This window comes from Arvicola amphibius, chromosome 5 (genome assembly GCF_903992535.2).
Source record: "Arvicola amphibius chromosome 5, mArvAmp1.2, whole genome shotgun sequence".
Classification (NCBI taxonomy): Eukaryota; Metazoa; Chordata; class Mammalia; order Rodentia; family Cricetidae; genus Arvicola; species Arvicola amphibius.
Genome location: NC_052051.1, coordinates 144,059,257 through 144,078,809, shown reverse-complemented (window position 1 = coordinate 144,078,809; position 19,553 = coordinate 144,059,257). Strand labels below are relative to the sequence as shown.

At 40.2% G+C, this 19,553-nt stretch overlaps 1 protein-coding gene across 3 annotated transcripts in view; it reads left to right on the top strand.

Moving 5' to 3' along the window:
- Rab27b (RAB27B, member RAS oncogene family) overlaps positions 1 to 19,553 on the top strand; it is a 144,313-nt gene that overhangs the window by 35,551 nt on the left and 89,209 nt on the right. For 2 of the 3 annotated variants that reach the window (XM_038329477.1, XM_038329476.1), the window contains one exon: positions 65 to 208. The exons of the other annotated variant lie outside the window; for it this stretch is intronic. In XM_038329477.1, coding sequence (XP_038185405.1) covers positions 186 to 208 — 23 coding nt within the window. In that variant the 5' untranslated portion in view covers positions 65 to 185. The remainder of the gene's footprint in view (positions 1 to 64; positions 209 to 19,553) is intronic. 3 annotated transcript variants of the gene reach the window in all.

The following is a 19,553-nucleotide window of genomic DNA, read 5'->3' as shown; positions in this document are numbered from 1 at the left end:
CTATAGTTAAGTCTCTAATTGATGTGGCATTTATTTGCTTATAATATAATTTCATTTTTTCTAGTTAAATAGTTGCTTGGGCAACATTGTTTACTAAACAACTGTAACAGGAAGGCCACTTGTTTGTCCTGGATGCCTAGAACCAAAATAATCACACAGAACATCTCAATGAGAAAGACCAGAGCATGTTACTGTTATTTTCCAGAAGGTAAGGATTCAAGGAAAAGGCTTTAACAGATCATTTAACATTTGCTGATAAAGATTAAAATGATGTAATTTTTAACAGTTTTTTTAAAGTACAATGGCTATACCAAAACAACCCTACCCATTTAACTATAAAAATCTATGTGTTTAAGACAGTGTGTATTTTAATGGAATGTGTTTGAAAGTTGAGGGAAACATGCAGGAGTACGCATGTGTAGGCTGGATGCAGGCCTGGATTTGTATCTGTGACATTCATAAAGAAATGGAGCATAGTAAACATGTTCAGATGCAAGAGACCAGGAGTCCGGAATTGGCAACATTTCATTCCAAGTTACCTAATAACTGATCTGAATTGGGAGCTTGCAAGGGAAGTCTGCAATAAGCACAATACACAAAGCAGATCATTATGACAGAGATGATAGTAGAGGTGTGTGTGTGTGTGTGTGTGTGTGTGTGTGTGTGGTTGTGTAAAAGAAAGAGAAACAGACAGAGATGGGGAGAAAAAATGTAGGGAGGGGAGAGAGAGGTTGACTTCTCTAACAAGGCTTTGTAAGATAAAAGATAAAAGTTTATCAAAGTATTTATCTCTCTTTTTTTCTTTAAAACATCACATTTGATGTTCAACAAAGAGACAAGGAATATTTCTATTAGTGAAGAAGCTAGGTGGAAGATAAATCTTCACTTTGCTTTTACCAAAATGGCTAAAGAAACTAGAACTCAAGTTACCCTGAGAACTGTTCTGCACGATGCTGACAAGAATAAATACTTTTCTTCAAGGTGTTGAGAAAGACTCATCTTGAGGCTTGGCAGTTTAGAGAAAATACATACCGTCTCTATTGCCTGGTGGAGAAAAGACTTTCTGCAGCGTGCACATTCATTCATGTGCACACGAACCCACACAGACACTTTAAAAAGCCTTCCTTTGGTTCCTTCATGTTGTTTATGCTTTCTGGTGGGCTGCCATGTTTATTTCTAATGATGAGTTTCCTTGGGGAATGTGTCTCTTCACCTCCAGTGATAATATTATCAGTACAGTCACATAGAGGTCCTGGATGGGGACCACTTTGTTAAATGACATTTGGCAACTGAGTGGTGAGGTTTAGCCAACTGCCATGCCAGATATTTAGTGACATAATGTATCGTGGATTAGATGCCAATGGTTCTTGGACCATTTCCTCTCTCTGCTTACGTGTGATGGACCCAGGGGGTGACTAACAAAGTGGCACACTCTATTCATCTGTGAATAACAGCATGTGCAAATGAAGCTTGGGAATTAGAGCTCTCCTCCTCTGCTGGAGAACAGAGAATGTTCTGGTGGCTCAGCCTTAATTCTGCATTGGCTTCTAGGCTTATCCATATTGATGACCCCCACATTTCCATATAGCTATTTGAATCAAAATGTGAAATCTTTCATTTTAATAGTTACAGGCATCCAAATTTCAAACAATCCAGTATGAGCATAGGAAATCAGTTGCTTTGAATTAATCACACTGAATGGAGAAAATTAAAATCCTTACTCCAAATCCCACAATTCTAAAAAATTATTATAAAATCATATAAAACAATTATCTTATTTTATTCTCAATATATTACATATTTCATTCTACATGGCATATTTCTTACTCCTGAATTCACCCCATAAGACTTTATTGAGGATGTGTTTGGCGTATTAACATGGTAAGCATTGCTCTTTGCTTTGTTACCCCCCCCCCCATGCTTTCATCTGTCTACTTTGTTCTTTATTCAATGTCTCCTTTACTGGCTGGAAAAATGATATCACTTTTCTTTAAAATTTAACTCATGGTTCTTTTCACCAGTATGTCCTCAATTTCTTTATTCATGTACAATGTCAAATCAGTTTCATTTTAGCATTTTAAGGGAGCTTAATATTTATTATTATCCCTGAGTCCCCTTTTTAATTAATCTTCTGCAATACTCTTTGGCTTTGGATTCTGCCAAAGACCATCTCACACTTCTTTTCTAAACTTAATTGAATCAAGCAGATAACGGCTTTGAAATTTCATTTTATAAAACACTAAAGAAAATCAGTGTTTTAATGAATCAGGTAAACAGAGGGATCAGATTTCCCCTGTTATTCATGTCCATTCTCTCCAAGTGTGCTTTTGGATCTCACTGTGAAACCAAAGCTCAGCTTCACGAATGGCATGATACATTCGTAAAGGGGCTGTGGACACAAAAAAGGTAGCTGGATAAAGGTTAGAGGTAACTTTAGTCTGACTGTCCCAAAATGAATCATTCCACTGGAACTTAATAACGCCATAGGAAAGACCTTTGCTATGGTGCTGAGTCCAGTTTCACCCTGTGATAGGAGGTAGCCAGTATTGCCATGGCTGTGTCTTATGTATAGTTTCTCATTCAGGCAACTTGGATCACTGCAATCTTCTGAACATTCACCCCTTCCAGACACTATCTTAGGTGTTAATAAAACACATAAATAAGGAAACTTCTTTGTCATAACAAATCATACTCCAGCAGAAGATAAATAAGACAGTATATATTCTACTTCTCAAAGCTAGTTGGTGTTCATGAATTTAAATCTTAAATCATAGAAAAATATAACATACAGTTTGTTTTCTGTGTTAGTGCCTTTACATAATAGCCAGAGAAAGCTTTAAAAATCTGGAGGCGGGCAAATAGTTCCATAAACATGGTATCCCTGCCAATTTGTAATTTCATCCCTTATTCTGCTCTGACTCCTCCCAAGACTAATACTACGAGGAAAAAGACAAAGTAATGTTACTACTTAGAAATAATTATGATCTCTAAAGGCCTCAATTTTATAATGGGAAATCTTTTAGAAAACATATTAAAATAGATTAAAAATAAATACATAATTGCCATCTATTCAGTGTGTCAGAAATTGAAAGAGACCCTAAGTATAGATTATCTAACCTAACAGTTTAATATGGAAGTGACATTATTATTCCCTTTTATAAGTAAGGGCACAGAGCTGGAAACATTAACAAATCTGATTATAGGAAACACAGGAAGCCTTGCAGAGTGGGAAGCTGGCTCTCCTCGCCATTGTTCAGTAAGGTGAACTACTGAATTATCCTCACCTTATTAAAGATGTAGGTGAAAACATTAGAAACTGGCTATGACTATTACTGGGCTTCAGAGAATCAGCTAGGTCTCATAGTGAACAGCTAAGAGAAAATACTCGTGCCTGGTTTTTCTACAAGAAAGGACTGTTCTGTTCCTTAGGACGCCAAATAGCATGGCTGTCTTTCTCGTCCTTCTCTGTTCTCTTGTCTTTTCTCCTCCTCCCATCTAGAGGAGCGGGTACCGATCTCCAGGCGTCAGCCTCCCATCCCTCTCCTGCTCCTTTCCATCCTACGGTCTGGAACTGTGCCTCCGAAATGGGGAGGGCATGTCCCAAGTACCTGTTCTGTGAGAGACGGAGGAAGCGCAAAGGCAGCAGGAAGCTTCCATGACCTATGTCTTTTCCTCTTCAAACAACTTGCTAGCCCTTCGGTTTTGCACCCAGATACACCTTGGGAGAGTTTCTGACAGTTTCTTTTAGCCTGAGCCTTGCCAAGAAGAGGTAGCTCTGAAATCCTGTCTGTAAAGTCCCCCCCCACCCCGCCTCGCCCCCACCCTCTCTCCCATTAGCTGAGTGAGAGAATGGAGTCCTTGCCTTTGAGACTTACATCTTGGATCTGGAATTGATGCCAAGTTAACAATATTCCATCCACTTCCCTTCTAGGACTCAGGTTGAGTTTCTTGGCTTAATTTTTCATTCTCAGCATATTATTGCCAATAGAAATGTTTCCGGGGATTTTCTTTCAATAGCTTAACTGCCACCAGGCAGTGGTTTTGTTCTTTCATTACCCCACAGCTCTCCCTGTTATTAGCAGCTGCCAAATTCTGAATCCTGGCCTTCAGGCTACCACCAAGCTGCGTGTATCACATTGATTTTTAACTCCACAAATATGTGTTATGATAGATTGAATGCGATGTGCAACATTTCCCTCAAATTTAACCCTCAAGTGTTTCTTCATCCTAATTCGTGTGGCCCCAGTGGAACTATCTGCAATTCCTTTGTATGATCTACCCTGCCTGCCGCAACTCCCAGATCTTATTCATGGCGTTCCCCCTTCCTGAAATGCTCACAATACCTCACCTGGATACCTAATCAATTTCTGAGGTTCTTCCTTGATGCTCTCAGGGCTGATCTACAGGACACGGTCGATTTGCAGGGCACCTTGGACCTGTAGCTTATCACCGAGGCGCTTGCAGTGGAGAGACACAGAGGTGCAGTCTGAGGGATGCTCTGACATCTCTGGACATCTTTTCATGGAAAAGATGCCAGTTAATATTTTTATTTAAGTAAATGACTCAAAGATTTGTGAACTGCTTAATTAGAAAATAGGCCATATGTCTCACAGACAGAACATGCCATATCTGTGTTTGCTTGACTGCAGTCTTTTTAGGAAACAGAAAGAGCAACGAGAACTGCCCATTCAGTGTTTTCATGACAGAAGGAAGTTGCTGATAATGCCATCAACCAGAAAAGAAAACAGTGAGCTAGTCCTCCCTGCTACCACCACCATCACCACTGACAGAAAAATAGTCTGCAGCCACAGCAAGTTCTTGCCAAAAGCAGAGATAGGTCCTGTTTGCACACACTGGTGTATCTCATCCCAAAGAAGTGAGTCCCATGTACTTGGAGACCTCTAGAATCTTTATGCCACAACTACACATAAAATGGGAGTGGCCTGAGCCATGTATAGTTATTATTATACCTTGAGTTTTGAAATGAACAGAAGCCAATAGCCCCTCCTTGAGTGGTTTCTTACCTTATTTCCTGAAAATTCCATCCATTGTTTGGATGGATCACAATGGGAACAATCCAGGAGAAAGGAGTCAGGGATGTTTGGGGGAGAATAGAAAAACAACAGGAATAAATTTCCTTATCATTGTGGACGATAATGTGGTAAGTGTTGCCATGGTACCATGCACAGATATTTCTATGGGTCACTTATGTTTTGTTCTGTGACTGTCAAATTATGTCTCTGTTTCTTGGACAATTGCCATCTTTGGAGGTTTATTCATCTTCCTATACACAACACTCAGATTTCTCTTTAGCTGCAATTTAGCCACACAAAGGTAACATGCAGCCTAAACCCACCTAATCACAATAATATATAACATCCATAGGAACAGGATGCCTTGACATGTCCTTAATTTTATGTATTTGGAAGAAAATGAAAGAAGTCTTCTAATTTATCATGATTTTACTAGGTGAATTAAATTATTATAGAACTGAAGAATTTATACTTTGTCACCGAAGGCAAAATGGTACATGCTGGATGGTGAGAAAGGAAACGAGGATTCATTCACTCAAAAACAAGCAGTATGCTGGTTGCTTGGGTACCAAGCTGTAGCAGGTGATGAACGAGACCACAGGAAAACTGAATCTTCCAGAATAAGGAACAATGGCAGGGCCTCTGCAGCCCAGCACACCTAAGTGTTCCAAGCAGGCGCTAACTGTGCTTGAATTCGGTGGAAGGCTTGGAAATAAACTCTGAAAGGGTTCTGGAGAGATGTATGAAGCAGTGTCGAAATAAGTTATCATTGTTAGCAGTAATCGAATAAAAGAAATGAGCGAGCATGCGGTTTGTATACTCGGGAAGGCTGCGCTCTTGACTGGAGCTAAGGGTCACTACATTTAACATTAGATAAATAACTTCTGTTTGTTTGCTGTTTATTTTAATTTCTTAACCTTCTTAAACATAGGTTCAAATTGCCAATGATATAGTCAAAACCTAGCTCCTTTAGGAATTTCATTAAAAAGCATTTGGGTTTTTAGTAGTTTTGGATAAGTTGGAATAGCTTCCTCCTGCTCCAGTCTCTCTTTTTTGGCACTGGGTGTAGCTCTTATTGTTGCCCGTTGACTCTAGCTAAAAAACAAACAAAAAACCCATAAGTATAGACAAGGAAAATGTCCATAAAGTCAAATTTCTACAGAAGTCATTTTAATATGTGAAGTCTCCAGAGCATCCCATGCACTATAATATTTTAAGAATTAGTGCCCTATTTATTGTTTTTGTCTTTGAAACCAGTCTAAGGTTTGATGGGGTTCCATGGAATTGGTAAGCATTCTTCTTTCTACTTCCTTCTAGACTTATCATTTGGGCATCTTGCCATCAACAACCTCCATTCTAACTCCCCTACTTTAGCATCCTTAAAGCCACTTTTATTACTTTTCTGCAAAGGGAACCATCTTATTTGTAATGGTTAATGAATTTTGATTGTTGTTATGACACAAGGTAGAATTGCCTGGGAAGAGGGTCTTCCTGTAGGCTCCTCTAGGTCTATTGCCCTGTGAGCATGCCAGTAGGGGAATTTTTCAGTTTGGTTAATTGGGGTAGGAAGACCCCTCCATTAGTTGGGGAGCCATCATTTCATGAACAAGCCTGGTCAGAATGAGAAGAAGAAATGACCTGATCACTGGCTTTCATGGATTAATTCATTTCTCTCTGCTCTTGACTCTGAATGTAATATAACTAGTTGCTTCAAGTTTCTGCTGTCTTGATTCCTTGTGTTGATGAGCTATAGCCTGGAATGATGAGCCAAATAAATAATTTTTCCCTCTGGTTGCTTTTGTTAGGGTGTTTTATCACAAAAAAAATGGAAAGGAAATTAAGACAAGCTAGGATCTAGATTAAAATTGAGTTCAAGTTTTCTATTCCTATCCCTCTCCTCCCCTTACTTTCTGACAAAACAAAAACAATCATTGAGGATCATGTATTCTCAAGGCTTTCTAAACTAGAACTTCAAATCAAATGAACACCTTTCCCCTTATGTTTCCTTGGTTGGGTACTGTAGCACAGCAACAGGGAATTAAAATACAGACCAGGATCCATAAGAAGGGCTTCCTCTCTGGGAAACCTGACTGTGGGTTTCTAGGCCTTTGAAACTGTTTTACAGAAGAAACACGAGAGAGTTTGTAACTTTGAGCTAGAAAAACAATGAGATGCTTGCTGTAGAACAATGATCTTGTACCTTGCAAAGATTTGTCTTGCCAGTTGTATAGCTTTAATAAAATGTTGATTGGCCAGTAATCAGGCAGGAAGTATAGGTGGGGAAATCAGAATAGGAGAATTCTGGGAAGAGGAAAGGCTCAGTCTGCAGTTGTAATCCAGACACAGAGGAGGCAAGATGGTGAATGCCTTGCTGATAAAAGGTACCTAGCCACATGGCTAACACAGACAAGAATTATGGCCTAATATAAGTTATAATAGTTAATAGAAGCCTGAGATAATAGGCCAGCCTGTTTATGATTAATGCAGACCTCTGTGTGTTTCTTTGGGAATGAACAGCTGCGGGACCAGGAGGGACAGAAACCTCTGTCAACAGGTGCTCTAAGCACAGCATGGTGGGATATTCCATCAGTACCTTAGAATAAATGAGCAGCAATCTTTTAGTCAAAAATTCTAGGAGAAATGTGGCAGACAGTGGCCTACATAATGTGGTTTCAGAAGAGAACAAAGAACTGTTCTACCAGGAACCTGGTTAAGGGCTGTTTCTATGATACATTGGTCAAGAATATGGTTGCATTCTCCCTGTGTCCTGGGAACTTTAGTAAGTTTAATTTAAAAATCATGAGCTAACTTGTTTGCTGCAGGGAAGGCATATGGGCAAGCTCAAAGTTTTAGATGAAGAAGGTACAAATAACAAAACATCTGCAATGAGGTTTTGAGAGAAGCCTGGTACTCACACTGGGACCATAGTGAAGTATTTCCTGAGGGTCAGCACAGAGCAGCTGATGTATATGTGGTTCCAAGCTGATATATATGTGTTGCATCTCCAATGCCTGGCAGAACTTGACAGTGGCATCCACGTTGTACTAGTTTTGAAAGGGGATAAAAAAATGCAAGGTTAAGCTGGTCAAGAGTCATTACGGTAGGGCTGGAGTACCTATGAAGAGGGAGCTGAGAGAGACCATTATGTAAAGAAGCTTTGAAGGTGAATTCTAGCTGCATTAGAGATCCCATGATACTAGAGATGTCAGGACCATGAATCTTCCACCAAGGAGGGTGACAGACAAGGACGGGGATGTTCTGCACCTATAAGAGCAGATCTGGAGGAGTGGGGCTACCCACGTCCTTCAGAGCCCATCTAATCTCACTGTAAGTCCCAGACGCTGCATGTGGATCTGCAAGATTTGGCGTTTTTACCATTGAACTTGGAATTTTAGTTAGCTCACCCATTGCTATGCCCGAGGCTTCCATTTTTGCAGCGCACGATGCCTGTCTGCGCTCTATGCACCACTAAACAGTTCGTGAACCGGGCGAGGGGCTGGAGATTGAAACACACAAAGACTCACAGACAGTACAGAGAGGGATATGGGTTATCCTTGATGCCACAATGCTCCAAGAATGCCCCTTTATTGTGTCAAGGGGAAGCTTGTATAGAGATAGCCATGTCACAGAAACCCACCAGAACCACTCTCCTGCCATCAGGAACTCCCGTGGGTCTCATGCTCAGAGCAGCTGTAGGCACTCAGATCAGGAGAAACCAAGTTGTTTCAGGATCTGGGAGTTCACAGCTCTCAACACATTTTGACATTAGAATATAACTCAATTTTAAAATTTTATATTTTAAAGAGACTTGGGACTTTTAAAGTGTTGAAATATGTAAAGACTATGAGGACTTTGAAACTGGACTGTATTTTACATTATGAAGTAAACATGAGACGGGATAAGGCACAGAGGGTTAAGGCTTAAAGCAATGTGTTTGTGTCAGGTAGACCAGAGGTGGCATGGTGACGGCTAATTCTGAGAGTTACTGTAACACAGTGTTAAGTTACCTGGGAAGGGAGTCTCCGTGGGGCATAATCTGCATCAGGTTGTCTTGTGGACATATGTGTGAGGGAATTTTCTTAATTAGGTTAATGATGCACCCTGAATGTACGTGGTATCATTCCATAGGCAGGACTCTAGAATGAATAAAAAGGAGACAGGAAGCTGAACAGTAGCCTGCATGAATTCATCATTCTCTGTTGTTCATTGAGTATAGCGACATCTGCTTCCAGTTCCTGCTAGACTGTCCTGCAATGGAGGACTGTACTGTAACCTGGAATTGTCAGCCAAATAGACCCTTTCTCCCTTAAGATTCTTTTGCTAGGATCTTTTATCACAGCTCCAGGAAATTAAGCTAAGACATTGGCCAACCTCCAATTTTTCTTCCCCATATCCCTCACTGTTCCTCAGCTTCCCTCTTTCCTAGGAAGAGCATGGTGTCAGGGAGAAAGGCAATTAGTCTTTGCATCTTGGAGTTCTGGATTCAGATTTGACTCTGATATTCAGGAAATTGAATGAACTCTGTGAACCTATAAGGAAGGCAGTGCTGCCTATCTGACCTCTGACCTCTAAGGTCCAGCAAGAGGCCAAGTTGTGAGGCACCTGTCACCCATGTATACTTACCAAACAAGAAGTGGAAATACTGCATCAACTAAGCCCAGCTGGCTGCCTGTTGGAAGTTTTACAATGCAGTCTTTGTATCTTGCGCTAGCATCTATGGCCAAAACCTCCCAGGTGGCCTTTTGCTTGAGTTCTGTCTCAGCTTTCCTTGATAAGTAGGTGAGGACAGAAGGCAGTGGAAGGAGAGGATGAAGCCTATTTTGTCTTTATTCCTGGATTCACCTAGCCTTTATTCTTGACCATTCCCTGTCCTTTGTGGTTCGGGATTCAGGGTCTATTGATCTTAACACTATAAGCACTTCACACCCCTCTTTCCCCCATGCTCCTCTTGCCCCACCACTAGGACCCCAATTATCCAGGCCTGACACAGAATGGGCGTGGACTCATTTTAAAGCCTTTGCTTGTGATGCCGGATTTGGACAATGCCCTTTCCCAGCATTGATCCACTCGGGATCTGGCTCCTTCCTAAGCACCTTTCCCTGTGGGAGGGGCCACACTGCTTCCAGAATTGCATGAAGCACATAATCGCTGGTAAACTTCCTCACTGTTAGCAGTTACTCTCCAGCCAACTGTAATCAGGCTGCTGTAATAAATATATATTTGTTTATTCAGGAATAAAAAGAAATTACTAGGAGGGCTGACCTTTAATATTTCATCTTTCCAAGGAAATTTCTGTTATTACACAAAATCAAATGTTACAGCCCTGAAAAGAACCGAAAACTGGTACCAATTCTTTAGAACCATGTGTCAACTAAGACTTTAAAGAAAATTTTAATGGATTTAAAAGCGATCAGTTTAAAATGTAAAATGCTGAGAATTTATTAATTATAGTGACATTTCATTCTCAAGTACAAGAGGTAGGCTTTAGAAAGTTAATGAGAAAAATTACTTGCTCTTGACTAACATACATATCAAAATTTACCAATCCATTATGCCAATTTACCATCCATTATGTAAATTTGTTACTGTTGGAATATTCATTATCCTAAAAATAGTAATGCCCAAGGTATAGTTATTATGTTGATGTACAGAAAGATTATGAGAATATAATAATGATGAAGCCAACGAGGCATGCCATTTTCATGTTTTGTTTCCCAGAGTAGATTGGAACTTGACTTAGAGAAGGTACTTAACATGTAATTGCACAGATGAGAAGGTTTATTAGTGTAGCTATAAAGCAAAAAACTGGAAAAGGAAGTTTATCAGTTTCACCAGAGGCTTAAATGAGGAGAGATTTTGAGTTAGTCACTATCTGAAGAAGATGCTCTATTGTAACAATTTTGGTGTGGTATAAATTCTCACATCCCTCTCTCCAGCCATTGTTTCTATATTTCTTTTGTGGTAGAAAAACAATACATGTGTGACTTCAAGGTACCCTGACAGACACTGGTTATATGATCAAAATTCCAGAAATGCCTCATTAATAATTTTCAAAATTGTTATTAAAATTGAAATTTTTAAAATGTAGTTCTTTTAATTTAAAACACGGGTTGTGCGTTTATATCCTGAATACTCAAATACAAACAATACTGACCTCTTGCACAGCTTCCGAAATCCATGAAAGCAAGTAGTGATTCACCATTTTAGATAGGAAAATTACGGAGCGTTCACCTTGGTTCCATGGGTAGAGTGAGCACTGACAGTGGAGCCTTGTGAGAACAGAACCTGAACGACAGCTGACAAAATGGCAGCCATTTTGAATTTCTTAGGAGAGCATCTATGCATTCCCGAAACTTATTAAATACTTTGGGAACACAAGGAGCCTAGCCCATGATGATCATCATCTCAGTTCTCTCAGAGCACGACCAATGTGCTATTATCACCTTCCCTGCTGTGATTTCTGTACTATTAGTGGCCATTTTTTTCAAAAACATTGTATTGAAAGTGGTGAGTAAATTAGTAAATATTTTCCTTTCAGAAAGTGTTAAAATGTCTGTCATACAGCCTGCGGATTCATGCACCTCTATGTGGAGTGCAATTATTTTACTTCTGGATCCCTGGCTGTCATGCCAAGCTTTTTCGTTAAAGAGCATTTGATTGTATTTAACTCTAACTAGCTTGAGCTCATGAGAAGCAGCATGCAGTTGATTTTAAGAGTACTAAGGTGTCTAGTGGCTATCAAGGAAGCTAATTCAGAAAAATGCCACAGGAGCAAGTCTGTCTGCCCTTTCCTCTCTTATCCCTGTTCCCCTCTGTGCATACAATAGATTTTTGCTACATCACACTCTATAGCAGAACACAGATGCCAAAACATATCCCAAGTTGACAGACATTCCCTTGTCTGAAAAACCAGGTAGACTGGACTCACAGTTACAAACACCATTAGGGAGGTGCCCACAGAGCCAGCTTATATCATGCCTCACTTTGAATCACTTGCTCGTGACCAATAGAAGAGCCAAGAAAATCCAGATCTGTCTTAAAATAAAGGACAGGGAGAGAAGAAGCAAATTCCAGGGACAAGGATTCAGGAAGGTTTACTATGGGGCCTCTACCACAGTATGCCAATTCCATCTTATTTCAGAAATAAAATTTCTGCAGCTGGGAACTCATGATTAATTGTGGCAAACAACACAGACTCTGGAGTATGTTGGGCTCAGGTGTAGAGACCTCTTTTGACTTAGCTGTGTAACCGAGTCAAGCAACCAAAGAACTTCCAAACTTCACATTTCTATCATAATTGGATTTTGCCTCTTTTGGTTTCTCATATTCTCAAGAAAGTGTCAATGGGATCATCTTAAGACATGTGTCATATCATATCATGTCACATGACACCTCCATGGGAAACCATCCGAATAGCTTCTCTGAGTCCTGAAGGCATGCTTTCCCCTTGCTCTTTGCCCATTCTTCCAAACACAGTGACCTCCCATGTGCCCTCAGGGCCACTGTACTTGATCTTCTGATCAGAATGGTCTTTGCTGCTTAAGATGTTTTTTTTAATGCTTGCTTAACCACCCTTGAATTCTTTATGATTGTAGGGCTGGGGATGTAACTCAAAGGTAGAATGTTTGTCTAGCATGTCTAAGTTGTTCGGTTTGATACTCAATGCTCTAGATGAAAAGGACATATCTTTATGACTCCCCTTCTCCCTTTTTAATTCCCCTTGGCAATTCTCCCTTACACACATAGATTGTTTACAACATATAATTTTGCTTATGACCCTTGTCTGCCATCAGACGACAGTTGCACAAAAACGTGGGGCTTTATTTCCTTTGTTTTCTGCTATACGCTCAGAGCCTACAGCATTGCCGGGAGCATGGGAGGTCTGCAATAAACACAAATTGTTTAGATATATGGGATGTGTCATTATACAGGCTACTTAATGGAATGGGGACATGGAGTAGATGCTTCTGCACAGTCACGAGCAAGCTCCTGCAGTTCAAACTTGCAATGAACTGCACTGGACATCCAAGATCAAGCCACTGGATCTTTTATGTCTCTGAGTTGTCTCTTTGGAGGTCCCAAAGAGAAGTATCTCTTAATGAGGTTGGACCAAATCCACTGCAAGTAATCAAGTCTTAGCTTCCATTTTTGTCTAATGCTGGAACACCCAATTTGGACTAGATAAGACCTTCTAATACTTCATTAGATCTGACTCTATATGTTGGAGGAGGGGGCCGCTTGTTAGTCTCGGCTGCCCAGAACTGAAATAACCACACAGAAACTGTATTAATTAAATCACTGCTTGGCCCATTAGCTTTAACTTCTTCTTGGATAACTCTTATATCTTAGTTTACATTTCTAGTAATCTGTGCATCACCATAAGGTCGTGGCCTACCAGCAAAGATTCAGCACGTCTATCTCCGGCAGCAGATCCATGGCATCTCCTCTGACTCCGCCCTCTTTCTCCCAGCATTCAGTTCTGTCTTCCCTGTCTACCTAAGCTCTGCCCTGTTATAGATCCAAAGCAGTTTCTTTATTCATTAATGGCATTCTAACATATAGAGGGAAATCCCACATCATCTATACATATCTCACATCCATACCATATGTACTAGAAGTAAGAATAGACTTTGAATAGTCAAATTGTTTTCCATGAACTTATTACAGCAAATTTATTTCAACAAAAGTTTGAAGTATTTAAAAGTCAGTGTGAGATCTATTTTCTCAGTTAACTTTTTTTTTAATAATCTCTGAAACATATTAATCTACAAATGAGGTAATCAAGATTTATTAAACACAAATGGAGGAAGTGTGTTCATAAGTAAATTAAATTAAACAAGCTATTGGTCTGTAATAAAGTGGCCTTATAGTTTATCACAAAGCATCCTGAGTGGCACTGTCTCAGCACATCTCGATATCAACAGAAATTAACACTGTTCTGCTATGCTCAAATTCATTTATTAATATGAAATTGACTAAAATTTACTTTCTTAGCTCAATTCATCCTGCATAAGGAAACTTGACATTTTAAGAGGGAGTGGAAATGATGGATGATACAATCCCAGAATTTGACCTGAATATTGAAGATGGGTTGAAAAGGATGCCAAAATATATCTAATATTAACATAGGTAGAAATTTGCCAAAAAAATATACTTCTCTCTTGCACCATCTTAGAGTATCTCATGCACATCTTCCTTTAAATTTTGCATTTTGAAGGTAAAAGCAAAAGCTTCCTTTTGGGGGGACTGTAGAGACAACTCAATGGTTAAGAGTGCTTGTTTCTCTTCCAGAGAACCCAAGTTCAGTTATCACCACATTGATGTTGGATGGCTCACAACGGCCTTTAACACCAGGTCAAAAGATGCCCTCCTCTGTCTGTTGCGGGTACTCCTCCCACACACACACACACAAAAATACACATGGGGCATATTCGGGCACATGGTTTTTTTTTTCTTTCTTTGGGTGGTATCACAACTTTGCTTTGAAAGGTTCATGTGTTTAACAAATGCGGGAAACTGGGAAATTTTAGACCAGAGATTCTTGCAAAGAGACCATGCATCAGTCACAAAACTTCTGTCCCAGTCATTGCTCAGCTCTCATCAGCTGAGCCCAGAGATAATCAGCTTCCTGCCTTGCTGTCACCACACACCCTCCAGTTCTTCCGTGTTCCTCTCCTGGGAGAGCACAAGACATTCTGGAATTGGGCTTGGTTGACATTGAGTCTTTTACCCCAGGCCTTGAGTCCTCCAAGTGTGATTCCTTAATTATAATAGCAATATTTTTATTTCCAAAAGGGGGCCTGGTTGAATAATAACGAGGGACAGCTACCTTATGGTCCCATGAGAGCATCTAAGCTGTACTGGAACAGAAGAGATGGGGAGAATCACAAGGCTTCCTGTTCAGGGAGAAGACCTTATACATTTTGACTTAGTGTTTGTACACATGATGAGGTAGGTAAAACTTAAGCAATAGCAATGTAGACATCAAACTTCAGGGAGCATAATAAAACATAGAGAAAGTCTATACAGAGTTCTATAAGACATCACAAGAAAACATTGACTGGCTAAAAAGAACTCTCCCCATAATTTATCAGTCTCTGGTAAGGTACTCATAATTAGGTTTGTATCTAATTGATGATCTGAAGTATTAATAATTCAAGCTATATGATTTGTTGGCATTGAGTCTTTCCAAAACCGTTTAAATTTGTTTAAAGTTCCTGTAAAAGAGCTCATTAAAACCATGTTGGGGTAGCAATATCTGAGCTATCCATTCCCCTACAGCGGTACAGAAATGTCTATTCCAGGATCTAAGAAAAGACAAACTTTTGAGTGTTTGGCTGGTACTCTTAGAGTGGTGAGCAGCTTTATTTTGGAAATAACTTTTCCTGTGATCTTCTTTGCTTTATTTTCCCATGGAGTCCAGGAAGATAATCCGAGGACAGAATCATGCCAATTAAATTTTAAAAGGCACATTTAACAAGGTCAAAGTAGAGAAATTGCACTGGAGGAAGTACAAGCTTAGAGACGTCTGAAGACTCCCCGGAGTTTAGTACTGGCCTGAGCAGTTGCACATGGCACTGAAGGGTGATTCAGGTGATATTTAAGAGCACAGAGATTCTGACACGTCTTCGATGTTTTCTGAATTTCCCTTTGACCTGCTTCCTCAACCATCAGATAAAACGAGGGGGCAGAGAATAAAAAAGAGAAAGAGCAACTCATTAACCTTCTAGCCTCTCATCATAACTCCATTGTTCCTAACAATACTGGGGCTGTCTACAAAATCCTCTGGGTCAAGGTCTGACATTTAATTTCTTCTAAATGCAAAATCTTAACCTAAGCATTCTTAAATTTTCCTTAGAATGAAAACAAGATGAGAAGGAAATAAAAAAAAAACCAGAAATTTACAAGAGAGCTAATATTTGTGAGTGTCATAACTCAGCGATTCTCCCAATGGTGTCATCGGGGAAGGAACTGCTCTTTGTCTTCAGGTTTGGATTTTGAGGCAGGGTCTCACCGTGTGTCTGAGACGGGCCTCAGACTTTCAGTGGTCCTCTGGCTTCATCCTCCTGAGCTCTGGATCTAGAGAAACCAGTCACAGAAACCAGCTAAGGAGACTTAGTCTCTTCTTGAGGTTAGGGCTAGGGGATGATAGTATAGAACAAGTGCCAGGTCACTTAAGCAATGAACTAGGAAATCCACAGATTCTCTTTACTTCATGGATCTAGGGAAGAACGATTCCTTTCACCCATACCTGACTGATAGTTTTTCCTCCATTTTGTTTCTGATGGTATTCCCAATGAGGAAAATTTTAGGCATTTGGAAGAAAAAGTTATTTTTATTACAATATTGTGTTTTAAAAGATGTAAAGGAATTGAGTCAGAGCTATGAAAATGTCCAACTAAAAATATTTATTCCCCTTGGATGTGTATGGGTGTTTCACCCGCACATGTGTCCATACACCATGCACACCCATTGTCTAGAGAAATCAGAAGAGGTGTCAGATCCCCTGGCAGTCGAGTTACACATGCTTGTGAGCTGCCATTGTGGGTTCTTGAAGAGCACCACCAAATGCTCCCACTCTTGTGTAATAGGTATCATCACACCCATCATGATCTGGACACGGCCTTTCGTGACTATGTTCTTAACCGTGGCTTTATTTCATGCTATGTTAACTCTTTTTTTGCCCAACCATAAAATTAGGCAAATAATGATTGTCTTTTAAAGTGATCAATATTCTCTAAATTAGCATGTGGGTTGCTTAAGTAACGATGACTTCATTCCTAATTATAAGTAAGCAGATTATTGAAAAGTTGTTTAGCCATTATTGCTCCAGTCATTGGTTTATACGTGACTATAGAAAAGTACTAAATATGTCTTTGGTCTGGTATGAATATATAGTTGTGTGTCTGAACACATTCTTGCTCGGACACTAGTTTCAGATGTAGTTATTCAAATTCTATTTTTCTCATTTTCCAATAAAAATTGCTAGTTCTGATTTTAGATTACTAAGATGTGATGGGGAATGAGAGAGGACTGTGAACAAGACGGAGAAAGAAGTCCCCAGGCATGGGGCTGGTCAGCAGGGAGTGCGGGGTTCTAGTTCTCATTGGTTTTTTCCCTCAAGTTATCACACCTAGAAGGCCTGTCCTTTCGAGTTTGTGCATCTTAGCATGATGAAATATTTTAAATTGACATCAGAAAGCATGAAGAAACAAAGTCTTCCTTGTTTCATACTCTGGACTGAGAATGCCCCCAGAGTTTTGTGATGGGTTCGGAAGACAGCACGCTTCAGCGACTCAAACTTTATAAGCTGTCGTGGCTGTGTAAAAGAAATGTAAAGCTTACAGTCCAAAATCTCATTGTAACTGTCACGTAACAATTGCATAACAATTGCTCACATAGCAATGTGCAGCCATGGGGCCAGGACTCAGAGTCACTTTTCAGTGTCAAAGGCCAGCTGGAAGAGGAAGAACCAGAATGGGACTCTGCCATCAGCCTTCTGGGGTTGGAACCCAGGCCTTGCTGCTTACTAGTTGTGTGAGAAGTGAGACTGGATACATAGGTTTCTCGGCTTCAATTTCTCTATCTGTACCGAGATGAAAAGTGAATACCTGCTTCAGTGGACGATGAAAATTAACCTAATTAAAATGTACAAAGTAGTTATTACAGGCTTGAAATCCAGAGACTATTGTATACATGCTAGTTACCATTGCACACACAGCTGTCTGCAGATCCTATGAATTTTCAGGCCCAAATAAACACATTTGCATATGTTTTCTGAGAACCATTATCAATGACATTTCTGTAAGATTGTGTTTGCATTAAATAAAAAGTTGAGAATAATCAAAATGAGCTCCAGTAACTGTATTAAAAGGCATGACTTTTACTCATAATTAAGAAGGCACAGTGAAATACCAACACATTGGTACAAGCTCTTACAGAGTAAAAATTCTTTACGATGCAGAAAAACGTGCAATTTGAACCTTACATGTAATAAAGCTGTCATTCTGAATGTAGAATGGTCCTTGTTAGATGTCCTGTCTTTGATCCACAAAGACTGGAAAAACATGGTACCAGAAAAAACACTGGAATAACTGTCACTATTATCTCTAATGAGAGTTTGCATAAAAATCTTCCTTCTTAGCTTCCTAGCTTCTTTAGAAAGAAGGAAATCTCAAACTATCACTCCTGGCAACAGAGGAGTTCAGGTTATAATATGCGCCCAAGGAGAGATGGCCAGGATGTCACAGGCCCCAAGTGTATTTGTCTAGGGCTCCTTTTCCCCTGTGCAATAATGAAGACGGTGAGGAGAAACAAGTGTACCTGTCCCATGGTGTACAAGTGATGTTAACTTCTGAATTGCCTGACTGGCTTCTTGTAGCACAAATTCTAATTGTTCTTACTAATAAAAACCCAGAGTCAGATATAGGGGTTAATGCTGAAAGATCAGAGAAGCAGAACAGCCAACCAGTGGAGAGTTCTTACCTCTACCAAGGCTCAGACCGAAGGGACGATCCTGTCTCTACCAATCCTCAGACTGAATGCTGTCTCTCCTAAACCTCAGACTGTGTGCTCAGACTGAATCCTCAGACTACATCTGAGCCCCTGTCTCCTCCTGCCTTCTATTCCTTTCTCCACCCAGCCATATACTCTTGTCTCCACCTCCATAGTGCTGGAATTAAAGGCATGTGATCCTAAGGGATGGGATCACCTTTGTGTGAACTATTTCTTCATTAGACAGATTCAATCTCCTGTAGCTCAGGGTGGCCTTGAACTCACAAAGAAGAGGTCTGGCTATCTCTGTCTCTTGATTGCTGGGATCAAAGGTGTGTGTCACCACTGCCTGGCCTCTATGGCTAACCAGTGGCTTAGCTCTTCACTCTGATCTTCAGGCAAGCTTTTTTTTTGTTAATTACAAACAAATATCCCTACAACTTCTATGCATATGTGAAACACAATTCTAATTAGTCTTAACAATAAAAACCTGGAATCAGATGTTAAGGAGAAAAGCAGAGCAGCAGCCACTAGACTTCTTAACTCTGTGAAATCTCAGACTGAATGGGGAGGATCCTATCTCTACTTCTGATTGTGCTGGAAATAAAGGGGTGAGCCTCCCAAGTGCTAGGACCAAAGGCATGAGATCCCAAGTGCTGGAGTCAAAGGCATGAGCCACCACCACCTGGCTCCATTTCCTTTTAGACTGTTTCAATCTTTTGTAGCCCATGGTGGCCTAGAACTCCTGATCTTCCTGCTTCCTGCTTCCAAGTGCTGGAATAAAGGCCTGGCTTCTATGGTTGACTAGTAGCTACCTCTGCCCTCTGATCTCCAAGCAAGCTTTATTTGTCAGAACACAGATAAAGTATCATACAACACATATATGTTGCTGTTTGGACTTTCTTGTGTCAATCACAGAAAGTGCAAACATCAGTTCTGAAATGCGGCCTTTAGCTCCTCAGGTTAGCAATGCATCAGGCTGGTTTTTTCCATGCCACCAGCTTCCCAAATTCCCCATCTTAACAG